This window comes from Notamacropus eugenii, chromosome 2 (genome assembly GCF_028372415.1).
Source record: "Notamacropus eugenii isolate mMacEug1 chromosome 2, mMacEug1.pri_v2, whole genome shotgun sequence".
NCBI classification, from domain to species: domain Eukaryota; kingdom Metazoa; phylum Chordata; class Mammalia; order Diprotodontia; family Macropodidae; genus Notamacropus; species Notamacropus eugenii.
The window spans coordinates 20,225,621-20,239,515 of record NC_092873.1 but is presented as its reverse complement, the minus strand read 5'-3'; the positions used below and the strand labels follow the sequence as shown (position 1 = coordinate 20,239,515).

Below are 13,895 nucleotides of genomic sequence, written 5' to 3'. Positions count from 1 at the left end.
ATTAAGAGTCAACTAGGTTTCTTCCTTTAGGTCATGCCCACTAACCATGGGCACCCCCCAAAGTGCTGCCCTGGATTCTCTTCCCTATCTGTTCTCCGGCTAGGTGATCTCATCAGCTCCCATGGGTCCAATTCTCATCTCTAGACTGATCATTCTCATGGGTAACTCACAGGTCACAGTTGCCAGGAGTCCTTTTCTCTCCTTTGTGAGGAGCTTGAGAAGGTCACTTTAGACATGATTTGGCTTCTTTGCTGCAACCCTTTTGGAGCTATGTATCTATCCAGTCTCTCTTTGGCTACCAAAGTGCACCATGTTAGCTTATTCCTAAGGGTCACTGAAGAGATGATGGAATGTCCAACATCCTCTGGCCCCCTGGAATCTCCCAAGGTCATCCTCTGACAAAAGAAGTGGAGAAGAAGGACACGTAGACCAACACCTTGCCTTCCATGAAGGTTTCCTCCCTTGAGATTCCATTAGAATCCCATGCTTGATACAATCTTCCAAATGACTCTTATGAACTCATTTGTTAATTTGCATATGATCTCTAGGGTTTGACCAAATTTCTCCAGCTCAGTCAAACTCTCTTCCTGTAAAATGTCACTGGAGTTTCAATTGGACTAAATTGCGCTAAAGTCTCTGATTGAGATTGACTGATGACTGTTTCCACCTGGTTAAGGTCCCAAAGATCAAAGAGATAGTGTTTGTAAAAGCTGAAACAGTTACTAACCCATCAAACAAGTGACTTGCCCAAGGTCCCACAGCTAGATAGTGTCTGGGGTTGGATTTGAACTCTAGCCCTGGCACTCTAACTACTGCACTACCTAGCCATCGTCTTTTAGACTATTAGCAAACTTCATTTTGATAGTTGATCTCCTAACTGTGAAGTCCTTGTCCAAGACCAATAAGTGAACATATTGCTAATGAAGGAAGTTGCATCTCAGTGTAAGGACGGCCCCTCGATGTTCCCTAGAGAGACCAGGAAAGGAATTGGTGGAGTGGGTTTTATCATATGCCTCAAAGATAAAAGAAATCTTATTTTGTGGGACATTTGATCATTACATGTTACAACATAATCAGACGTATTTTCAAAAAGACAACCATGAAAAAATGAAGTGGCTGAGAAATTCTATGAAGAAGAGAAAGACCTTTCAAATCAAATCAAAATATACACTGACAGTTGGCAGCACCTAGTAAGTGATTAATAAATACTTGTTGACTGACTGACTGAATTTCATCTGATTAGATTGAACCGAATGCTAGAGTCTCTCAAAAGTCCATTGATTCCTTGCTCAGTCATTTATTGTTGGAGCTATCCCTTGAGGCATTGTATCATCTGCGGATTGGATTATCATGTCATCTATCCCTTTTTCCAAGTCACTGATAGAAAGGTGAAGCAACCCAAGGCAAAGCCCAGATCCCTGCAGACTGCCTGTCGTTTTGACATTGAACATTAACAATTATTCTTTGAGTCCAGCCATGCAGCTAATTCTTAAGCCATCTGATTAGATTCTAGTCTAATCCAGATCCTGCCATCTTCTCCCCAAGAACAGTAGGAGATACTTAATCAAAAGCTTTGCTAAAGTCTGGAGCAAAATTCACAGCCTTCCTCTCATCTTCTAGCTTGGTAATTCTGTCAGAAAAAGAACTGAAGTTGGTCTTTCCAGACCTGTTCTTGAGGAAGCCATGGTGGCTCACTGCGGTGGTGGCCACTTTCTATTTAAGATGTTTGTCAGCCACCTCTGGCAACTCATCTTTTAAGGCCCAGCTCAAATATCACTTCCTCCAGGAAGCTTTCCTTATTATCCAGGTCAGTAAATGAGCTCCTTCCTAAGGCTTAACATTGTACTTAGAGTCTCTTCAATGAATTTACCATATAATGCCATTTATTAGAAATTATCTCTACTGGTGTCTTAACTCTTTAGTAGATTGTAAATTGCATGAGGACAGGGACCATGTCTATATGTTCCCTAGTGTCCAGCATTGTATTCTGACATAGAAGTTGCTTGATAGGTGAGCGCTGAATCCTTTCCCAATTCCTCTTCATTCTAAAGCCTTTCTTCTATTGATTATTTTGTATTTATCCTGTAGATAGCTTGTTTGTACGTAGCTGTTTGCATAGTTTTCTTCCCATGGAATTGTAAGCTCCCTCTTTGTGTATCCCCAGCACTTAGCACATAGTAGAAACTTAATAAATATTTAATTAATAATATTTAACCAACTAATTGAATTGAAATGAGGTGAAACAAGGAAAAAGAGTGAGTCGCATGAGGCCTCTCCATGGCCTGTGCAGTGGTGTGGGGCATCCCACTGAAAGGGATGAGGTGACAGGCTCATCCCTATTAATCACCTCCCCCATTACATGTGTCACTGGAATAGTCTTGTGCAGTCCAGCTGTGGTTTGAGTCATCTGAAGTCTTAGGCACAGAAGACACTGCAGAAGAATCTGCCTGCTTCTCTGGATTCCTTGCTTGGCCAAAACATTGTTCTTTATTTCTGACAGTTAGAAGGAAAGAGCCAGATTATGGACACACTAATTGACCATAGCCCAATTCTTTACTCAAGTTGAAGTTGGCTAGACAATTTATAATCTTTTGAAAATTAAAAAAAAATGAAACAAAGGTGGTGCAAAATCGACAAGACTTATGGACATAATTCATATGGTTGCACAGCACAGGGATCGAGCTGTGATTGTAACATTCTGGGAATAAATCCTCCAAATGGAGCAGGTGTTTTCCATCTTGCTGCCTGGCACATGGGAAATTTCAATCAGTGCTTGACTCTATCAAGAGGCAGCAAGGTTTCCTGTTGGAAAGCCAGTTTCCCATACTCCTTCAGGGTAGCGATGTCTAGCCTACCCAGAGGCCTTTGCAGTGTTATCAGGTGTACTCTAGAAGCACAACAGAATAAGGCGGGGTCAGATTGTGCCACTCCAAAGAGTTTGACTGGAGATTACTCTGTGCACATAATCATTACCCAGTACAGTGCCTGGCACACAGTAAGTACATAATAAACGTTTGCCTAATTTTTTGCATCACTTTTGGAACTCTTTGGCGTGCCTGAGTCAGTGATCTTGGGCTCTGGAGAAGGTTTCTCTGGGTACTTACTAAAACTCTTAAAAAGACTCCTGGTAGGATTTCCAAGGAGCAAGTTGGGAGATAGGGGAGAGCCTGAGGCTTACCCCACAGGCAAAGCTAGGTAGTGGAAGGGCTCAAACCAGATCCTGAGACTCCTGGAGGAACGATGGGGGTTCTGGGGAGCGATCATCCCAAAGGCAGCTCAGCGAAGGTGGGTGGATCTAGGTCATTGCTGAGGCGCAGTGAGCCCTCACCCCCAGCAAGTCCTGACCACTCTTTGGTGCAGGGTGAATCCCTATGCAGACATCCTGACATGCCTCCGGGATGCCTTCAATTCTGGAAGAACCCGTCCAGCCGAATTTCGAGTGAGCCAGCTCTGCGGGCTGAGCCGCTTCCTGAAGGAAAACCGAAAGTTACTCCTGGATGCCCTGACCCAGGATCTGAACAAGGTGGGGAAGAGACCAGATGGGCACTGGGGCTCCTGGTTCCAAGACAGTTCGGGAGAGCAGGAGAAGCCAAATTGAAGTGGGAAACTGGCCATAATATGGAATGGAGATATGTGTCAGGAGCTGGGTTTGAATCCCCATTGTCTCTCACTTAAGGATGTGAATCTGGCCAAGTGGTTTGCCCTCTCTGGGTGGATTGACGGAAGGTTCCTAACACCAGTCTGAATTTGGGGATTGGACCAGATGACCGCTAAGGTCCCTTCTGACTTCCCTGGTCTGGGTTTCCATCCCCCCTTCCCAATGTCTTTGCCCTTCCCTCCCCTAGGAGGGGATGGTCATGAGCACCAAACATCTGTCTGACTCATCTCTCTCCAGCCAGCCTCCGAAGCTGACATATCTGAGATTGTCTTATGCGAGGGTGAAGTCAAGCTTGCTCTGAACAACCTCCACACCTGGATGAAGGATGAGCAGGTGGAGAAGAATCTGGTGAGCAGGAAAGAAGACGAGGGATGGGTCTTATGGCCCACTCCCTGTGTCTGGGTGCCTTTATGTCTTACCCCACTTCAGAATGGGAGCAAAGGTCTCCAGGCTTTGGGCAGGAGCCTGAGCTGGCTCCTAGCCATGGATCTTCCACTGGGTGACTCTGGGGTTCTCTCAAGGTGAGAGTGAAAACAGGTGGATAAGGAACCATCATCCTGAAAAGCCTAAGGGACCTTGTAAGTGGGGGCCATTTGAACCAAACCAAAGGTTCTTAGGAATAAGAATGTACCAAGAGTGGAATGCGCTGCCTGGGGGTGGGGTGGGGGGAGTGAGGGGGTTAGTGAGCTTCTTGATATCAGAAGTCTCTAAATGGAAGGTTTAGGACCATTGGGGTAGGCTATAAAGGGAGAAGTTGTGTACAGTGCTGTCTGGGGTCCCATCCTGCTTTAAGATGGAAGGCTTCTGCCTCAGTCATTGGGCGCTGGCCCTGGGCTAACTTTTCCCTCCCCTCTCCCTTCCTCCCAACCTCCCACTGCCAGAGTGAAGAGGGCAGGGGGAGAGAGAGGGATGGTAGCTCCCTCCCTCCTCCCTCTCCCCCTCCAGGCTGGTTTCTGGCATTTCCTTTGGGTAGGTGGGAATGTACATCTGGACTGACCTCAGGGAGCTCCCACCCCCTTCCCTTGTCCCCAGGCTACCCAAATGGACTCAGCTTTCATCCGGAAGGAGCCCTATGGTGTGGCCCTCATCATTGCCCCCTGGAACTACCCTTTGAATCTCGTGCTGGTGCCTCTAGTGGGGGCCATTGCTGCAGGTAAGAAATAGGACATTGGCAGTGGACCTAGCTCCCTTTCCGGGCTCCCTGACATGGGCCTGGGCCTCTCTGACCTTCAGTATCCTCCCTTGTAACCTAGAATTGTTTCTATCACTCTTGGGGCAATAGTTGTCCAGTAGTCCCAGAGGCAGGCAGACCTTCACCTGGTAGTGTGGTGCAGTGGATAAAGCACTGGCCTGGGCTCCATTCAAGCAATGCCTCAGATGCTTCTAGCTGTGTGAGTTACATCTGTCTGTTGCTCAGTTTCCTTCTCTGTAAAATGAGAGGGTACTCCCAGCTCTAACTCTAGCATCTCTTCAAGATCTCCTTATGCTTCTTATCACATCTGAGCTACACAGTAGCTCCATTTTACAGATGAGGGAACTGAGACCCTGGGAGGAAGAGTGACTGACTTTCTCAGGGTCACATGACCAGTGAGCGCCAGGAGCAGGACCAGGTCTCCCTGATTCTAGGTCCATTCCTCTAACCACTGCCCCACATTGTCTCCTGAAGTGTCTGTGTGTCATTCTCCCCTCAAATTACTAGAAGGAAAGTGGTCCTGAGCAATGGGTCTCAAAGTCGGGGCTCCCTGTAAGCCTGGTCTTGTGCCCACCTGAGTTAGACACTGTCTGTCTCACAGGTACAGGGTGTGTTTTGACCTCAAGGGCTTCATCTTAATGGTACTCACAGAGAGACTTTGACAGCTACCCCAGGAATCTGGCCTACCCCTCTCCAAGGGAGCCTTTGACTCTGACCTGGAAGGGGGTAGGGGAGGGGGCCAGGAGTTGGGCTACTCCCTCCTCCTCAGAAGAGCATTGGACTAGAAGCACCTCTATCTGCCCCAGAAACATTTTGAGACTAGGAGAATGAGATTTTTCTCAGGTTTAAGCCACTTTAAGGGTCCTTATCCCTTAAAGAGGAAAGGGTTCCCAAGCCTGTATTCAAAGGCTTGACTTGACCCCTTCCCACCAATTGCTAGTCACAGAAAAAGACCATCCCAAGAAAACCCATTCATCCAAACAGAAGTCAGGGAAGTCATACATTCAGTCAGTCAGTCAAGAATTTATTAAGCACCCATAATGTGCTAGACCCTAGAGATACAAAAAGAGGCAAAAGAAAGTCCTTGCCCTTATGGGGCTTGAAATCTAATGGATAATTAGCATTTTTCTAGTGCTTTCCAAATATTCTCTCATTTGATCCTCATATCAGTCCTGGAGCAGAGGGAAGATGCTATTATCTACATTTCACAGAAGAGAAAACTGAGACATACATTGGTTAAGTAATTTGTGCAAAGTCATTCCGGCTAGTGAGTGTCTGTGGTCAGATTTGAATTCAGGTCTTCCCAGTTCTAGGTCCACTATTCTAGATGCTGCACCACCTAGGGTATCTACAAATTAGAATATATCAGATAATACAGAATGAATGGATTTTCTCACTGAGAGGAAGATATGACACAACACAGAGAGAGAGAGAGAGAGACAGAGAGAGAGAGAGAGACAGAGAGAGAGAGAGACAGAGAAAGAGAACAAGAATGCACCCTTGATCTCACCCAAGGGGAAATTCCCTAAGTCTGTCAGGAGGCAGGATGGAAATCAGGACTATATTGAGGAGCTGACTTCCCCTACACATCCGCCTTCCAACTTGCCCTGCAGTTGGTCCCAGTGTAGGACCTCCCAAAGTCTTCTCCCAAACCAAGAAAGAAAAGGAAGGTTTCTCTTTCCTAAAGCTCTCTGTCCATCTCAGCCCCATCATTTTCTCCACTAATAAGAAGAGTCTGAGAATGGTCCAGGCTTAAGTCCTGGGTTGCATACTCACCCCTTCTCTGTCCCTTTCTCTTTCTGTCCCTCAGTCTCTGTCCCTCAGTCTTTGCCTGGATCTCCAGTGCCACTCTGGAAAGAGGAAGGTTCCTTCCCCTTTGCTCTCCACTTGTCCGCCTTCCTCATTGTGACCAGACAGAGTTGGGGGAGAGGCTTGGCAGTGATGGAGGCAGAGTTGACAAAACTTAGGTGTGAAGAACACAGCAAGGGATGGGATGACTAGGGAAGAGGGTGGAGGGGAAACCAGCCCAGAAGGAGTCAGGCTGGCATCCTCTCCTAAGGAGTCAGAGTCTGCCTCTTCTTGCCTCCTTCCTGGCAGGGAATTGCGTGGTTTTAAAGCCCTCAGAGATCAGTAAGGGCATGGAGAAGGTCATTGCTGAAGTGCTGCCCCAATACCTGGACAAGGTGAGGGGGCCCGACCTAGGCCACTGACTCCCAGGAAGCTTGGCCACCCCCAGACCAAGTCCTTTCGTTTCAAGAATTTCCCAGACCTTTGGAGCCTCCATTCTGGTTGTGACCTCTTTCTCCCTCTGGCTCCTTCTCAAGGGGGCATTTGAGGTTTGGAGTGGGTGGCCAGGGCAAGGGGAGGAAGAAAAGCCAGGACCTGGCTTTCCTTGGGACCTTCAATTCTGTGAAATCATTTAGGTGAAGCAAGGGGTAGTGGTGGGATGGGGGTGGGGATAAGAGTCAAGTGTTTTTGAGTTGAAGAGGCTCTGGGCCTCAGTTTCTTCATCTGTAAAATGAAGGGATTGGTTCTGTCTGTGATACTGTAACCATGTAGCCCAGCCAGATGTCTAGGTTCCAGTCACCCTGACCCCGCAAATATCTTCCTCCAGCTTCACCTTCAGGGGTCCCTTCCGTTAGAAGGATTTGCTCCTGACTTTCTCTCCTCCCCAGCTTTCCCATATCTTGTTCATGAGTTTTCTCTCAGCTCTTCTGAGGACGTCCGACTCAGAGGCAGAGTCAGGGGACCTGGATTCCAATTCTGCCTCTCCTCTTTAATCCCTGTGGGACAGTAAGCGAGTCATTGAAACTTTTGGGGGCCCATTTCCTCCTCTGTAAAGTGGAGATGTTTCCTAAGGTCTTTCAAACCCTAAATTAGATGTCTCCTTCCTTTCCTCTGGGCACTGACTTGGAGAGGAGATCTATTCATTCTGGGCAGGGTCCTTTAGGCCAGGAGCTCTCAGAAATTAACAGTTCTGTCCTGGGTTCCAGAACTGCTTTACTACGGTGGTGGGAGGCCCCCAGGAGGCTACAATTCTGCTCAAGAACAAATTTGACTACATCTTTTTCACAGGTGAGCAGGGGTGGGGCAGCCTGTTTTGGGAAATGGGACTTTTTTGGTCCCACGGCTCTCAGGCTGGGGCCTGGACCCCTTCCCTTGCTCCTCCTGAGCCCTGGGACATCTCTGGGGTGGGGAGGTGGGGGAGAGCGGGACCAGCACATCTCAGATCACAGGCCTGTCAATGCCTGGCTTTTGGGGCAAAGAGAGGTCATGCTGGGGAGCAGAAGGGCAGGGGCCAAAGAGGAGGTGAATCTTTCCAAACCAAGCCTTGACCCTTAATGGACCAAAGAAAGTTAAAGCTGAGAAAGGCCTTAGAGAGCAGCTAGTCCCCCTCCCTCATTTTAGAGACACAGATCTAGGGCAGGGGGGGGAAGGGCCCAGCAGGACTATGGGAAGGTTATTTTTTCCCAGCTCTTTCTGCAGGATGGCTCCATGCCAGCCCCCCAACCCCCAGCATTCTCACCATGGCTGAGGTGTGCAGAGCCTGGCACATCTCAGAGCAATTTGACACCTATTATCTCAGCTGATCAGCCTTGGGACCAAGGGAGGGAAGAAGGGAGGGCAAGCAATATTCTCCCTATTTGAAAGAATGAAACTGAGGTCCAGGAAGGGGCAGCATGCCCATCATTGGGGGTGAAAATGGATGGTGAAATAAAGGATCATGGGATGTCAAACCTGGGAGGAACTCAGAACAAAGCCCAGAGAATACTGGAGATGTGAAGGGCCTTAAACACTAATAGGCCCCTGCTGGGAAGTCTTAGAGACCACCAAGTGCAACATGTTCACAGAACAGTGAGCAGAGGGGTCCTAGGGCCAAGGGTTGGCTTTTCCTCAAAGGGGGGGTGGGGCTTCTCACCTGTCCCAGGAAGCCCCCGAGTGGGGCAAATCGTCATGTCTGCTGCCTCCAAGCACCTGACGCCCCTCACATTGGAGCTGGGAGGTAAGAACCCCTGTTATGTGGACGACAACTGTGACCTCCAGAATGTGGCCAACCGGGTGGCCTGGTTCCGTTTCCTCAACGCGGGACAGACATGTGTGGCCCCAGACTATGTCCTGTGCAGCCGGGAGACTCAGGAGAAGCTCCTGCCTGCCCTGCAGAGGGCAGTGACCCAGTTCTATGGGCAGGATCCCCAGAATTCTCCAGACCTGGCCCGTATCATCAATGACAAGCATTTCCACAGGCTCCAAGGCCTGCTGGGCAATGGCCGAGCAGCCATTGGTGGCCAGTCAGACGAGCAGGAACGCTACATTGGTGAGTGGGCCCCGTCTCCCCTCCCGCCAGCAGCCACAGGGGGCCAGGCTGTCCCTGTCCCCATTGACCTCTGTGTGACCAGGACCCTGTGACCCTCACACTCCTGGGTCTCCATGGCATGGCATGCATTGCTTTACCCTCTGAGTCTGCCCTCTGATGACACTTTCCCATCCCTACCACCCCTGCTCCCCCTGGCCGGGGTCCCTCTGAGAGCCCCAGCCTAAGGTCTGCTCTGTGGTCCAAGGCAGCCCCCACGGTGCTAGTGGATGTGAAGGAGACGGACCCTGTGATGCAGGAGGAGATCTTTGGGCCCATTTTACCCATCTTCAATGTGCAGAGCATCGATGAAGCCATTGCTTTCATCAGGAAGAGAGAGAAGCCCCTGGCCCTGTATGCTTTCTCCAATGACTCCAAGGTAAGAAGCATGGGACTCTGAGATGGAGAGAGGGCAGGGCCTACTTTGGGGGATGGGGCCAGAAAGCAGAGGAAGGCTTGAGGAGGGGGCCGCGGTGAGGCTGCCCACCTGTTCCCATTCGGTGACCCTGGGCAGGACAGTACTTGAAGCTTCCTCGTTTGGTAGCTTGGCCCCTCCAGACTCCTTTGGCAGCCCTTGTCAACTGAAAGCCCAGGACAAATGACTACTTGAAGCTTCCTCGTTTGGTAGCTTGGCCCCTCCAGACTCCTTTGGCAGCCCTTGTCAACTGAAAGCCCAGGACAAATGACTATGTGGAGCATGTCCAGGTGTGGTAACAGGTGAAAGTGAGCTTAGAGAGACCTTTGCCTCCAGGGGACCTGCCCCTGCCCCTGATCCTGGGGCTCACAATAGGTGGGCCCTGATCACTTCTGAGCTTGGCCAGCCCAGCGATGGCCAAGCCTTTGGTCTGGTCCCCGTCCCACCCCACCTCTCCTGCTCTCTCTCTCCCTCCCAGGTAGTGAATAAGGTTCTGGACCAGACCAGTAGTGGCAGCTTCGGAGGGAACGACGGCTTTATGTTCATGACGATGACATCAATGCCTTTTGGGGGAGTCGGTGAGTTTCGGGCTCAGCCTGTGACCTCCTCAGCGGGACCTAGACCCCTCCCCGAAAGGCTTTCCTGGGGCTCAAGGCTCAGGCTGGGGCCAGGCGGGGGGCTGAACTTGGCTTATCTCCAAACTCAGGGCCAGTTCTGTACTCAGACCAGGGCTGGGGACCATTCTGTCTTGAGGCTTGGTCTGGGGCCAAGATTGGGGCTCAGGCTTTCCCCAGGAGCAGTACTTAGGCTGGGGACTGGGGGGGGGATCCCTCAGTGTACCCTGAAGGCAAGAACTCACCCCAGGAGCTGGATTTTCTTGCTGTAGTTCAGCCTTGGTTAGATTATTACCTGCACCCAAGTGTGGTGAGCCCCACTTGGATCCAGAGGAGCCCAGCTGAGAGGAAGGACCTGTGGGGCCAAGTGTGGGGTGAGGAATGTGTGAGAATAAGAGGTCAGAGCAGGCTCCTGGGGATCCTTAGCTGCGGCTGCTGAGGGGCCTTGGGACCCTGGAGAAATGAGCTGGGATATCTAGAAGGTAAGTGGAGTAAAGAGGGCAGTTTTCCTGTTCTCTAGAGAGCAAACTTTCCCAACCCCTTAATGGTTCCTCCCTTCCATCTCTTCTTGCCTCCCAAAACCCCAAAGTTCACACTGTCACCAAGTCACCTGTTTGCTTAGGGGGTCAAGGACCTGGGACAGAGCAGTCAGAGCTGAAAGCATCTAGAGAGCCATCCTCTTGACCATCTCCCTTATCATACAGAAGAGGAAACTGAGGCCCACAGAAAGGATGAATCTTGCTAAGTAGCTTGGGCAGCTTGCAGGCTTTCCAGACCTATATTTCTGGGCTTCAAACTTAGTAAGTGAAGACTGTCTTCCTCCCACCTTACCCTTTGCACTCCCACCGGCCTCAGTTTTCCCTCATCCTGCTCTACCCTGGCCCTGCTGCTCAAATATTCCCCTGCATGTCACTGGGGTCAGGCCCTGTGTTCCTGACTTTGCCTGAGCCCCAAATTTTGTCCATGGACAATGCTCCTTGTCCTGCTCAGCATCATAGACTTGCAATTTTATCTAGAACCTTCTGGAGAGAATACATGATCCCCCAAAAGACACCAGAATGAGGAAAATGTTAAACCCCATAGGAGACTTTAAAGAGGAGAGGGCACAATGAGAGATGATGGAATAGGAGGAGCCCTGGGAGTAGTGGCCAGACTGGTACTTAGGTGGATTCAAATCCTAGCTCCCCCCACTCACTGTGCGAACTTAGGCAAGTGTCTTTTTGGTTCCTCAGATTCCTCCCCTGTAAAACGAGTCCATTGGATCTCTGAGGTCCCTCTCAGCTCTGACATTTTACTCTTTGTGTTTTCCTGTCCCTTTTTGCCCTGGCATTCTTTCTTCTATGTCCTAGGGTCCTCCCCAGCTCTGACATTCTCTTTTCCAAGGTCCCTCCACACTTTGATATGCCGGGTTCTCAGGTCCATCCCAGCTCTGATTTTGTTTTCTGTGAACCAAGTTCCCTTCAAGATCTGATATTCTGTTTTCTAAGATTCCTCCATCTTGGATATTCTGAGTTCAAAGGATTCTCTCTAATCTGACATTCTATGTTCTTTCCATCTCACTTTGTAGTCTGTATTTATTGGGCTCCCCAACTTTAATGATTCAGTCTGTGACAACTCTAGAATGTTTCAGGGCAGGAAGCATGGTCTGGCTCCAGAGGTAACAGACCTCTCTCCCTGCGGGCTGAGGGAAGGGAGCTGTCCATGGGTGCCTGGTGCCCCGATCAGCCAGATCTGTGCCTCATGTTGCAGGTCACAGTGGGATGGGCACATACCACGGCAAGTTCACCTTTGACACCTTCTCCCACCGGCGTGGTTGCCTCCTTAGTAGCCCACACCTGGAGATGTTCAAGAAGATCCGCTACCCTCCCTACTCCCCAAGGCACCGGAAGCTGATGGTGTGGCTTTTGGAACACAAGCTGGGCTTCCCTTGCTCTATCCTGTGAACTGCCTCATCCTCTGTACCTGCAGACTTGGAAGGGCAGGACCAGGCCTCTCTGCAAATCTTGGGTGTTCTACTCTGTGTCTCTCACAATCTCAGCTACCCTATCTAAGCCCCATCATGGTGACATCCTTGGCCCTAGGTCTTCCCACTGTAACCTGGGAAAAAAGATGCAATAAATGTAAAAGATGTGATTAATATTCTTACAAATAAGATTGTCAGATCACAAGTCCAGCTCTGGAAAGGAACTTAAAGGACATCAGTCCAACCTTATCGTTTTATGACTGGAAAAATGGAAGGGACTCCCCAAAATCACATGGGCAGTAAATGACAGAAACAGAATTCAAATTTGGGTCCTTGGATCCTTCTCATTGCACCACACTGCCTTCTCACATATCCAATGTCATCCATCACACCCACTTCAGGAAACCATGCTTTCATAGCTATAGGTCATCTCCCCAACACAGATCATAATCCCCTAATGACTCATGTGGAACCAGGATTCGGGCTATCTTATTGCTCATGTTCATGGTCCCATAGGTAGAGGTTGTGTCAGGATTTGAACCCAACACTGGGTTCGTACTCAGAACTTTTCTAGCTTGGAAGGGTCCACCTTGCACCCCAACCAACAATCAATTGTTTCATTGCAATGTTACATGTAGAGTCTCTGAACTTGTTCACGTCCAACATCCACTCAAATTCATTGTCTATGAGCCCCCATATCTATTGAATATCTCTCAACCAAGACCATCATTGAACATGTGACATCATAGGAAGACAAAGAATGTTTACATGAATCAATGTCAACAAGCATTTATTGGGAGTTAAGATGGGAGTGAGACAGAGAAAGTGGAGTTACTGAGAATAAATGACTTTTTGAAGGAAATACTGGAGAAGGAAGCAGTATAGTAGGGTTTTTTTGAGGATAAAGAAGACATGGGTTTGTTGGTAGGCAACAAAGAATGAACCAGTATCCCCAGGGAACAATCTGCTGGAGAAGATAGGAGGGGAAGGGATCAAGGGGAGCATGGAAAAGGGCTGGTCTCTATGGATAAAGAAGCATGTCTCCAAGTGAGGCAGGGGTGAAAGAGGTAGTAGCAGAAGGTATACAAGATGGGTAGTCTCCTTCAGTCATGCATACATGTGTGTGCATATGTACGTGTGTGCATGTATGTGGTATGCATTCAGTCTCTACCCCTTGCTGGGCTCATGTGGTCTCTGTCCAGTGTTAGTCCCAAACAGACTGAGGTTATGAAGCATCTCAGATTCCTGCTTCTGGCTTCAGCTAGCTTTCTTAACTGAGCTGCTTCTTCATCATAGGAACAGTGGACTCTGCTATAGAGCTTCTATTATAGAACCTGACACCTCGCAATACTGGAGGTTGAGCTGCTTCTGCTTCACCACCATTATGGGTTTCTATTATTAGAAAGAGTACATGAGATACCTTAGAGGGATCAGGGCTCACTTTGTAGCTAGGACCAGAGCTTGAGCTCTGGAGCCAGGAGCTGGGCTCAGTCAGGGGCAGGTTTGGAGATGAGTTAGAAGTTAGGTTCAGGACTGGAGTGAAGAAGGTTTAGAGAGCAGGGTTCATTCCATGTCTAGCACTGAGGGTGGGTCTGAAACCAAAGATGGAAGTCCACTGAGTAAATCAAGCAAATCATATCATTTAAAGTAAGTGGCAAGAAGCTTATTAGGTGAGAACACATCTTTGTTTGAATCAATCAAA

General features: G+C 49.1%; 1 protein-coding gene across 4 annotated transcripts in view; it reads left to right on the top strand.

Annotated features, from left to right (window-relative positions):
- The window catches only part of LOC140524656 (aldehyde dehydrogenase family 3 member B1-like), a 65,454-nt gene extending 53,085 nt beyond the window's left edge, over positions 1-12,369 (top strand). For 2 of the 4 annotated variants that reach the window (XM_072639340.1, XM_072639339.1), the window contains exons 2-10: positions 3,361-3,523; positions 3,896-4,006; positions 4,691-4,811; positions 6,948-7,033; positions 7,844-7,925; positions 8,779-9,165; positions 9,414-9,580; positions 10,095-10,194; positions 11,980-12,369. In XM_072639340.1, the coding sequence (XP_072495441.1) occupies positions 3,977-4,006; positions 4,691-4,811; positions 6,948-7,033; positions 7,844-7,925; positions 8,779-9,165; positions 9,414-9,580; positions 10,095-10,194; positions 11,980-12,173 (1,167 nt within the window). In that variant the 5' untranslated portion in view covers positions 3,361-3,523; positions 3,896-3,976 and the 3' untranslated portion in view covers positions 12,174-12,369. Of the gene's footprint in view, positions 1-3,360; positions 3,524-3,895; positions 4,007-4,690; positions 4,812-6,947; positions 7,034-7,072; positions 7,644-7,843; positions 7,926-8,778; positions 9,166-9,413; positions 9,581-10,094; positions 10,195-10,852; positions 11,031-11,979 lie in introns of those variants that run through there. The other 2 variants (XR_011973789.1, XM_072639341.1) reach the window with 2 other exon arrangements.
- Positions 12,370-13,895: the final 1,526 nt, after the last annotated feature.